This window comes from Elaeis guineensis, chromosome 15 (genome assembly GCF_000442705.2).
Source record: "Elaeis guineensis isolate ETL-2024a chromosome 15, EG11, whole genome shotgun sequence".
NCBI lineage: Eukaryota > Viridiplantae > Streptophyta > Magnoliopsida > Arecales > Arecaceae > Elaeis > Elaeis guineensis.
Window position 1 is genome coordinate 61,675,085 of NC_026007.2, and position 11,148 is coordinate 61,686,232.

The 11,148-nt window shown below is 42.8% G+C and overlaps 1 protein-coding gene across 1 annotated transcript; it reads left to right on the top strand.

Moving 5' to 3' along the window:
• Nucleotides 1–4,095: 4,095 nt before the first annotated feature.
• LOC105058150 (scarecrow-like protein 4) lies at nucleotides 4,096–6,610 on the top strand. The gene has a single exon (XM_010940975.4). The coding sequence runs from the start codon at nucleotides 4,393–4,395 to the stop codon at nucleotides 6,328–6,330; it is 1,938 nt and encodes a 645-aa protein (XP_010939277.1). The 5' UTR covers nucleotides 4,096–4,392; the 3' UTR covers nucleotides 6,331–6,610.
• The last annotated feature ends 4,538 nt before the right edge of the window (nucleotides 6,611–11,148 follow it).

The following is an 11,148-nucleotide window of genomic DNA, read 5'->3' on the forward strand; positions in this document are numbered from 1 at the left end:
CGCGAGGTGAATCCCCCGTGCATGCTTGACCTCGGCGGCCTCGGGCTTTGTCGAGTCCGTAGATCTGAAGCTTCTTCAGTGCTCGAGGTCCCTGCACGTATGCATGTGTCCCCCGCCAGTGCTGAGGTCGGCCATGATGGGCCCGAAGCTTCCTAGCACCGAAGCTTCCCTTGAGCCTCCACTCCCACAAAGGCGAAGCCCGAACTTGTTGCTGCCATCAAGCCAAACCACCGTCGGTCTGAGGTCCTTTGAAGCATCCTCGTGTGCCTCCGATGCGGCCAAAGCCACTCCCATCGGTGCCCGTCTGTCAGCGACAGGCTTTGAAGCTCTCACCCCCTCCGGCGCGCTCGCACAAGCCCCGACAATGCCGAAGTCGCCCATGGGTAGATCTGAAGTTCCCCCCATTTTTGCTTTGTCCATGACGACTCCGCAGAGCTCTCCCATGGGCTGATCCGAGCTCTCTCCAAGTTTTCCCATTCGTGGCACCGGCCCAAACCAGATCCAAGCATCTGGAGTCTCCCCCACTGGCGCCTCACCTCGATCGGTGCCGGTCTTCCTCACATCCTTGAGCGACGGTGCCGAAGCAGCTTTCTGCTGCCCTAAAGTGCTCCCACGCACCCATGCGTGCGCGTCTGGTCTCTAACCACCTTTATCTCTCCCAGCTCTGAGCTCGCTAAATTCGAGCCTCTGGCGGCACCAACCTCACCTAGATCCACAGTCCTGAGTCTCATCAGATAGCGCCAAGGCTACCAGTTAAAAAAAAAAAAAAAAAAGGGGGGGTGACAAAGCCTCTGCATGTTGAAAAGAGTTAATGTTCCTATTTTGGAGCAGTACCTTGAGGAATTGAACAACAAATATGGGCACATTTCTAAAGAATTTGACAATGATACTGCTGCGAAGGATCAGCTTCTAGGGAAAATCAAATTAAAGATAGAGAACCTTTGAAACAGCAAAAGATGATTTTACCAAAAATATTGGAAAAGCTGCTCACATGGAAGGTCCTTATTTCCTCTCAACTGGACCATTTGGTCAGAAATAGTGCAATACTCGGGGTACCATTTGGGGAGAGGTGGTGAACTAGTTGAGAGCTCAGGTCAAGTCTGACTATATCTCAGCACAAAGTTAATCAGAACTCAGATCAAGATCGATCATAGCTCAGATCCAGACTAATCAGAGTCCAGAATAAAGTCGAGCAAAGTCCAGCATAAGACTGATCAGAGCTTAAATCCAGACTGACCAGAACCCAGAATAAAACCGACCGAAACTTAGATCAAGATCGATCATAGCTCAGCACAAGGTCGACCAAAGCTTAGATTAAAGCCGACTATAGCTCAGATTTAGACCGATCAGAGCTCAGATCAAAGCCGATCAGAGCTTGGATCCAAGCCGATCCGAGGTTCAGATTCAGGCCGATCAGAGCTCAAATCTAGACCGATCCGAAGCCTAGAGCAAGGCCAATCCAAAGTCAAATCAAGACCAAGTTGAAGTTAAAATCAAACTAACTCAAAAATAAGTCCAAATTGAGACAAAATTCAAATCCAAGTGAGGCAAATAACTGGAAGGGGGCAAGTAAAACCCAAAAGCTCTCAAACAAAACTGATAACTTTCATGGTAATAGGCTCCTAAGCCCCATCCACTATTCTATTTCTTTCTTGCACAACAATAAATTCTTGAGCACATGAGTAGAGATAAAAATTAAACAAGACTATCAAATTCAAAAATAAAATGAAGATCCAGCTGAGGTAAAGACAACTCCAGACATGGATCATCAAGACAGTTAGCCTCAAAGGGTTAATCTTACCAGAAGATCAAAAGAGCATCACAGGACCAATTTGAGCAAATTAAGATCAGACCATCAAGTAAAATGCCAACAGCTAAGAGGCAGGATCGAAGTCGAAGTAAGACCTGATGAAGTCCAAAGCTGATTCGAGCAAGCCAAGGAAAAGCAAACTGGCTAAAATAGGTAATACCAGTCTAATCACCTGTTATTTTACTTCAAAGTTCAATTTAACAGAAAAATCAAAAGGCCCAGTTGAGCTAGTCTGACGAGTTCTCTCATCTTTTGTGCGTAGATCTATAACTTAAGACATCGATGACTAAGAAATGGGGGCTAACCTATAAGAACCCCCGAAGGTTATACTCGCTTTCAATGAGTCAATACTCGTAAAGACCTTAATCGTGCAAGAAATGGAGGCTAACTTACAAGGACCCCCAATGTTTGTCAATCCAACCTACGTGGGCAGAAATCTTATCAATTTGAAAAGTGGGGGCTAATTTATAAGAACCCTCAAAGATTGTGCTCGTTTTTCAACGAAGCCAACACTCATGAATATCCCGATTGATCGATTTTAAAGATAAAAGTCAATCTTTGATCGGCTTAATCAATTGAAGAAGCCTTTGATCGGCTTTAAAGATAAAAGACAGTCTTTGATTGGCTTAGTCAGTTGAAGGAGTTTTTGATTGGCTTTAAAGATCAAAAACGGCATTTGATAGGCTTAGTCAATTGAAAAAGTCTTTGATTGGCTTTAAGCGAGATATCTTCTGATCGACCTAATGGAAGAATAATTATCAATTGAAAGCTACGTATGCACACGACAAATGAAAAAAAAGTAAACTAGCTTTTCATTAAAATATTTACAAAGAGCGGTACTTCAAATGAGGGATAACCTACAAGGATCGTCAGTCCGTCAACTTTGGCAACAAATGAGTAATCTACAGGACCTTCGAAGGTCCCTCGCTCTTCAATGAGTGGAGCCAATGAAGACCTTGACAACTAAAAAGTTACCAACATCGAGTTGATATAACCTCTCACCTCATTGATAGTTATAGACAAAGCACGTCTTCGATAAAGTTGAAGTATTCTTTTCGTTCGATTCAATTCTGACTCAGACTTGAGAGTAGGGGCTAATGTTGTGGATAATTTTATCCTGGCCGAAGATATGGAACCTACAAAGAAGGATTAACCCTCATGGATTCTCAAATCTCATATCTTTTTTAAAAATTCAAATGATCCTAACATGACAGCTTGCCACAAAGCAAATAAGGACCATATCTCTCCAGATAAAGCAGGGTCAACCACCTGATTCTCTCTCCGAAGTCAGTATTCTTAATAAGGAAAAAGATAACAAATATACCTTTCTCAATAAAGGAAAAGATAACGAAAATATCTCATCCAACAAGATAAGACCAACCGTTAGATCATATTTCTTCTTATGGCTTTTCAGCCTCCGCCTATAAATAAAGACCTATAAGGGACCCACAAAATATGAAATTTCTTATCTCCTAAAATACTCGCTCTTTCCCTTCTATCATCGAAATTCTAACTTGGACATCGGAGGGTTCCTATCGGAGCCACCTCCGATCAGAAATTTTTCTTGCGGGTTCCACATCATCATCAACCTGCAGTCACTATCAAGCTCCAACCGATTCGATCCAAAAATGAAATTCTACATCAACAAATCAAATTTTCAACAACAATACCAACCAAATATCATTTTTTTATTTTTTTATTCACTATATTTTTTTTCTCCTCCTCTTTTTGTGAACTAAACCAATCCTCCAACTCTCTCCTCTCCACCCTACTCTAGTCTCATTCGAACATTTTTCCCTGCATCTTTCAACAAATTTGGTTCCATCTACTTTCTTTTGAAGAAAGTATATGATAAGCTCGTTCGCATGTAGGAACGGATGGTGATTGGCGTGCATGGAGGGCTCCTCTCCTCTTTCGGATGTGATTGGCGCACAAAGCCCCTCCCTTCTCTCTCTCTCTCTTTTTTATTTTTTATTTATCTTTTTTCACGTGTGTGATTCAATTATCAAATATGATAATTAGATGATATTTATTTAAATTATTTAAATATTTTTAAAATTTATCCGCATGCGATGATGTGAGGAGAGAGAGTGGGGGATCCTCCGCGCGCGTCAATCACCGCCTGTTTCTCTTTCTTTCGCATTCTTTCCGGCAAATTTCTTTCCACCGTGGATGGTGGGCTCCTGTGGGTCCCCTCTCCGTAATCGTTTGTTTTTAATTTCTCTTCTCCCTGCCCGCTTCGGGAGAAGCTACCTTTTTCCCCCACACCCCCTCCCCGCCCCCCCCCCCCCTCTCTCTCTCCCACTCCGTCTGATCGTCCAACTCCCCTACGCCCTCGCAACGGCGGCCCTACTTCCCTTCTCTCTTTCATAAAGCCCACGGCTTCCCAACGCTCAAAACCTTCCCATCTCTCTTCATCCACCTCCCTCTCCCCACTCCAAGTACAAAGCACATACACTGACATACCCTCCTTCAACGCTCTCATGTGAGCTAGAGAAGAAGAAGCTAGAAAACCTTTCCACAAGTAATAGAAGAGGGAACAAAAAGAGGAGGAGAGGAATAGATTGTGAATAACGAGGAGAATGGCTTATATGTGTGCCGATAGCGGCAATCTGATGGCAATCGCCCAGCAAGTCATCCAGCAGAAGCAGCAACAACAGCAACAACGGCAGCAGCAGCAGCAGGGCATCGCCACCTCCGTTAACCCCTTCTCCGTTAACCCCCAGCCGTGGGGACCCAACCACCACCACCAGCCCCCCATCCCCGACAACTTCCCCTTCGTCCTCCCCGACTCCGCCGACTTCCACGACCCCTTCGCCCCCGACTCCGGCCCCAGTTCAGTCCTTGGGTTCCATCCCTCGGTCCACCTGGACCATGGCCCGTTCCGGCTCTCCGACTTCGGCTCATCCGCCTCTGCCGCCGCCGCGGTGGTGTCGGTGGCGGGGGACTTCGACTCGGACGAGTGGATGGAGAGCTTGATTGGGGAGTCGCCAGCGGAGAGCTCCCATTTGATGACCGACGCCTGGCAGGGCGGTGGGGCGGCCACTGCGGCGGTAGAAATCCCGCCCCTCTTCGCCGACACCTTCGCCTCCTGCTCCGCCGTCATCACCGTCCCCTCCCCTGCCTCCACCTCGGATCTCAACCGCGTCGTCTTCTCCGACGCAGCCAACATCTCCACTCCAGCTCTGGTTCATCATCAGACGGTGACCATTCATTCCCAAAATCCGGCGCCGCCGCCGCAGAAGGTTCCGGTCCAAACCGTTGCCTCCCCTGCCTCCACCTTCGATCCGCCAAAAAAGATGAACGACGCCGGCAGCGGGGCCGAAGTAGTCAGAGATCCGGCGGTGGCGGGCAAACCCCCTTCTCCGCCCCCGCCACTGCTCCAAGCCCTCCTCGACTGTGCCCGGATCGCCGACTCCAATCCGGATCTGGCCGCCAAGTCCCTGGACAAGATCCGGGAGTCCGCGTCTGACCTTGGCGATCCGACGGAGCGGGTCGCCTTCTACTTCGCGGAGGCCCTCTACAGCCGCATCTCCGTTGCCGATGGAGATCCTTATCGAAAGGATCCCTCTTCGCCGCCGCCATCTGCCACCTCCTACGATTCCTCGACGGAGGACTTCACCCTCTGCTACAAAGCCTTCAACGACGCGTGCCCGTACTCGAAGTTCGCCCACCTCACGGCGAATCAGGCGATCCTGGAGGCCACCGAGTCGGCGTCCCGGATCCACATCATCGACTTCGGGATCATCCAGGGGGTCCAGTGGGCGGCGCTCCTCCAGGCCCTCGCCACCCGCCCCGCCGGAAAACCGGCCAAGATCCGGATCTCCGGCATCCCCGCACCGGCGCTCGGAGACTCCCCAGCAGCCTCCCTCGCCGTTACCGGCAACCGCCTCCGCAACTTCGCCGCTCTCCTCGACCTGGACTTTGACTTCGAGCCGGTCCTCACCCCGCTCGCGGAGCTCACCGCTTCGACGTTCCGGGTCGAGCCGGGCGAGTCGGTGGCGGTCAACTCTATGCTCCAGCTCAACACCCTCTTGGGCGACGCGACCGATTTGGTCGAGCCGGTGCTCCGGCTCGCCAAATCTCTCGGGCCGGCCGTGGTGACGCTGGGCGAGTACGAGGCGAACCTGAACCGGTTCGGGTTCGTGGAGCGGTTCGGTGCGGCGCTGGCTTGTTACGCGGCCGTGTTCGAGTCGCTCGAGCCGGGGATGGACCGGGGGTCGGCGGAGCGGCTCCGGGTGGAGCGGCTCCTCCTGGGGCATAGGATCCGGGCGGCGGTGGGGCCGGGGAAGGTGCCGAACCGACAAGACGGGATGGAGGGAAGAGAGGGATGGACGGCTCTGATGGGGCGATGCGGCCTGGGTCCATTAGCGGTCAGCAACTACGCGGTGAGCCAAGCGAAGCTTCTCCTCTGGAATTATGACTACAGCTCCAAGTACAGGGTCTTCGAATTCCCGCCAGGGTTCATCTCACTCGCCTGGAAGGACCGCCCCCTCCTCACGGTTTCCTCGTGGCACTGATGATGAAGTCGGTGTTTTTAGAGAGGAACATTTTTGTTTCGTTCCCAAATCTCTCACTTATTTTCTTCTTCTTCTTCTTCGTCTTTCTTTTCTTTCTTTCTTCTTTTTTTGGTTTTGTTTTATTAAAAGTGTTGATAATATGTATATATGTGCTTGTGTGAAAAAGTTAGTCTTGATCGTGGGGGCATCATGGGAAGCCTCTACTGCTAATTTAGTGGGGCTTCTAGCAATGGGAAGCCACTACCGTCAGGAGTACAAGAGCTAATCGCTTGTTGATTTAGTGGTAATGTTTTTGGGATTTTGGTGGTTTTAGCATGAATGGTTAGAACTGTTCTGATTGTAGAGAAGAAAGAAACCGTACATCTATTATGAGTAGTGTTTTTGACTATATTCATCTAAAGTCTGTGAGGTATTAAAAGGTAAAGGAAGTGGATGAAGAGTTCTAATTACCTTTACTGGAACAAGATTGCAAGGTGTCTTTTAGTTATCGTACTAATTAATCTTTGATTAGAGCTAAGCGCTTTTAAGCTGGGAAAAAGTGACAGTTGCTGGTTAGGGGGGAAAAAAAAAAAAAAAAAGGAGATCTGGTGGGTGGTTTGTGGGCCCTTACAGCGCAATTTATGTAATTTTAAGCCAACTTTTTGTACTCAAAAAGGAAAAAGAAAAAAAGCAAACATCTTTTGAATGGCCAAAGTATGATTAACTCAAGCACGATGGGAATATAATGGAGCCATGGAGGCAGCTGTCGAGGACGTTCGACAGAAAAATTTGTGGGATTTAAAGATAAGGCTTGTAGAGTAACGAAAAGGAAGGTTGCAGTGATTAATTCCGGTCTGCTAAACAAATGCCAAGGTGGGAGGCCACTGTACTTGTGATGTGATCTTATTATAAAAGTGGAGAGTTCTGTTTCCTTCGGTCTTCATTGAGCGGATCAAGCCTGTAAGACAAATACGACAAGCTTCTCTGGGGGATTCTGTAATAAATATTATCTATCTGGACGCTTTCATTTATGCTAGCTAATTTTCTTTTTGATGTTCCACTTTTGTCGGACATGATGGCTAGCAATGAAGATCTCCTTCGCAATGCTTTGTGCGTGAAAGTTAAGCAACTAGTCGGAGATCCGCGAAACACATGAAACCGATTATACGAAAATATTTTTTTTTTAAATTTAATTAAATTTTAAAAAAATTATATATAAATAATAAAATAATATTCATTTAAATTTTTAAAATTATTTTATATTTTTAATTATTTATATAAATAAATTTTAATTATAAAAATATAAAAATATTATATATTAATAATATAATTTAATATGAAGAAGTGTTCTTTTTCAGATGACACAATAAAAATTATTTGGGACGCTGAGCTGACAATACTTCAATACTCCTTCATACCGTGTGTATATATATATATATATATATAATATTTTATTAACTTTCAAAATTATGTAACTTAGAAATTTCGAAAGATGTAATAGGAGTTGAAAATATACCTCTTTGCTAAATCTTTGACTAATTAATAGATGATACTTGAGTCCGTCGATGAGATATTCTATTTTTCAGTTGGTTAACATTTTATTTCTAAAATTCATGTGAGTTAATGCATGTTAACTTTTTTAATAAACTATTAGTCTAATTATAGTTAAAAATTGTCCGAGGCTGTTATTGCTAAAATAAGTCTGAAGGTTTGAAGAGCATGAATTTGCATATACAAAGAAACAGAACATAGATCACTAGTGATGACCGATGAGGAACTCTCTCGTAATCAAGTTAGCAAAAGAGGTGTTGGTGAACCTATGAGAACAAGAGCAAAATAATGAACTAAAGATAAGAGCGGTATGGTATGCTAAGCCCTTTTTAACAGACAGTCTTATTTCCACCAGTGTTGAGCTTCAAATCCCAAGTCAAGGGAAAAACAATCTCAAGGTAATCAGGTTATGTCCAAAAAGGCATGTTCGATTAAAATGAGTTTCCTTTCTCACTTAGTAGCACGTGACATTTTGTGACCGGCTGGTTAGATTTGGGACACGTCATATTACCCCTTCACTTTCTTGCTAAGCCATTCCTCTAGTTCAAGCAAAGGAAGTAAAAAGATGGATCAATAGTAAATAAGCTAAGATATGTACCTTACCTTGCCCATTCCTCAAGTTATAGCTCACTTACCTCACTCGTGGAGATTTTAAGTGGAATTTAAATTTTTGGCAGATGATTTAGGTGGATTTTTGAAATTCAAAAGGTTGATGATTCATATCCTCAAGGTGAGTTTATAGTCTTCCATACCTCATGGAGGTTGCAATGCTCTTGATATTAGCTTTGAGAGCTATTACTATTATGGGGTGTTTGGTATAAGATGATTTATCCTAGATTAAGGATGATATGGGTGGAGATGATGAGATCACCACGTTTGATTGCATAATGATAATCCTGTATGGCAGTGATTTTAAATCATCATCACTTCTCAAATTATCCTCCAATTCAGTGATAGAATATTGGTCCTCGAGGTCAGAAATCCACAATCATCCCCAAACAGTGATCTTGGACTAAAATATAAAGACAAAAATACCCTCATTGTAGTAAAAAATTTGATATATCAATATACTATTAATATATTATATCAACATTATACATATAATATTATATTATATTTGATATTATATATTTTATTTAAGATATATATTATATGATAACATATTATTAATCATATTATGATTCAATGATAATTTTAAATTAGAGTAAAAATATCTTATTATACTTTATATTTATATAATAAAATATTTAATATATTACTTTAATTTATCTTATTTTTCAATCAAAATAAATATTCATATTAATAAATAATATATTATAAGTATAAATAAAAATATTAATCCTACGAAAAATATGAGACTGAATAAAGATTTTCTTTTCACTTAGTGTATGCATCTAACAGTCAAATTGATAAGAGAAGGCTCCCTTTATGACCAAGATCAGGAGCTATTCATAGAGTCGGGGTGCTCCCATCTAGGGAAGCAGATATATCCTCTAAGGAGCGTTAGCCATACCATATAACTACAATACAAGGGACTCTAGGAAAGGGCTCTTTCTGAAAATATAATTTATAAAACTAATAAATATATTTTTATAGAATATATTATGGATAGTTTTGGTATTATATAATCAGTGATATTAGATTTTCATAGAATACCAAATAGATTATTCATGGATACTCGAGAATCTTTAATCACTAGACCATGGCTTACCAAATACCATGATCTTAGGTTACTGATGACCATATTATCATAAGATTCGAATCATCATTGATCTTAGATCATTGTAGTGATCTGATTTAGGTCACCAAATGCTATCTTAGAGATCAGCTTCATGACCCTTGCTGCTCATGTTTTGCCCTGAAAGGTTGTAAATTTGGAGGTTAGCTTTGTGGGTTTTGTCTCCTGTAGGTTGATTATTAGAAGCTGTTTCGATATGAGGTCGGCTTATTTTGCCTTTGCCATTTTTATCTTTGAGGGATCCACCCAAAGATGAGTAGGTAGACTCGATTTTTGTCCTGAGCTAAGCTTGGCTAAGTTATTTAATGGATGGTGACTGATTGATCAGATCGAGCATTGCCATTTTCCATCCAAATCTAGATTGAGCTAGGACATTTCACCTCGACGATCCCAGGATAAGTCCTGTAGTTGTCACATTGATGTTCTTGAGTTAGTGGTCTTAGGATCAATCACGTGGTTCTCATCTTGTTATTTAGGTCGGTCGTCCTAGCGCTATATTTCTCGGTTCCCTTACTTCGTATGGCAATTTTATATGTCCAATCTTAAAGACTTCAATTTAGGAGGTACTATTTTTATAGCACTTAAAAAAAAAAAAGAAGAAATTAGTTTATTAGTAGCGAACAGAAATACAAATTTGTATTTTGGATCTTACTGATAGTAAATCCTTAGATTGTTAGAGTTCCATATGAACACATTAGTGTAATCCTTAGAATGTTAGAGTTCCACATGAACACATTAGTGTTAGATTGGAGAAAGTTGTCAATCTGAGTTTTAGTCTCATCGTATAGAAGGATCCAATCCAACATGCATAGTTTGATCATCATCTTTGTCATACAAGTGAATTGGGATGAGATCTTCTACTTCTTCTCTTTGTTCTTTCGACTCATCCATCATGTCTAGGCCTTCAATTGGTAGCATTTATATGGCCTTTATCTTTCCCTTGAGAGTAGCCACATAGCATTGCTAAGTGATGATTTGGTCATTTTTGACCTCTCCAATATGAGGCTCAATTGAAAAACACATCAAGAGATGGTAAGTAGACACCACGACCTTTATGTTTTTCAAACAAGTTTGGCCTAAAATAACATTATAAGTAGAAGGAAACTTGACCAACTTAGAAGTTGATTGTTATTATCACTTGTTGAAGTTCTTGTCATGCTATTATGGGAAGCATGATAATGCTTTCGATAAGCACAAGCTCTAAAAAAATTCAATTTGGGGGATCCAATTTTCCTCAGCCAATCTGTGCCGATTTTCATCTGATCTACAAGAATTCATTGTAGCTAGTAACATGCCATAATGAGTGATACAACTATAGTATCATCGTGTAGGAGTTTGGAGTCCTTCTAAATCCGCATTCGAGAACAAAATTAGCACTCCCATCTTACTCTTACCCTCCAAGCATAGGCCCTTCGAGTTGAAGAGCTTTCTCCTTGATTCTTCGATAGAGATTGATCTACTTTACAGAGATCTTCTTAGATTTGTCCGACAGAGATGACTAGTACTTGAGTTTATCTTTGAACATATCAGAGCTTGGCTATCCTATTGAG

Bases quoted from the DNA above. Each gene is read 5' to 3' on its own strand.
- LOC105058150 (XM_010940975.4), top strand. From the start codon at position 4,393: ATGGCTTATATGTGTGCCGATAGCGGCAATCTGATGGCAATCGCCCAG.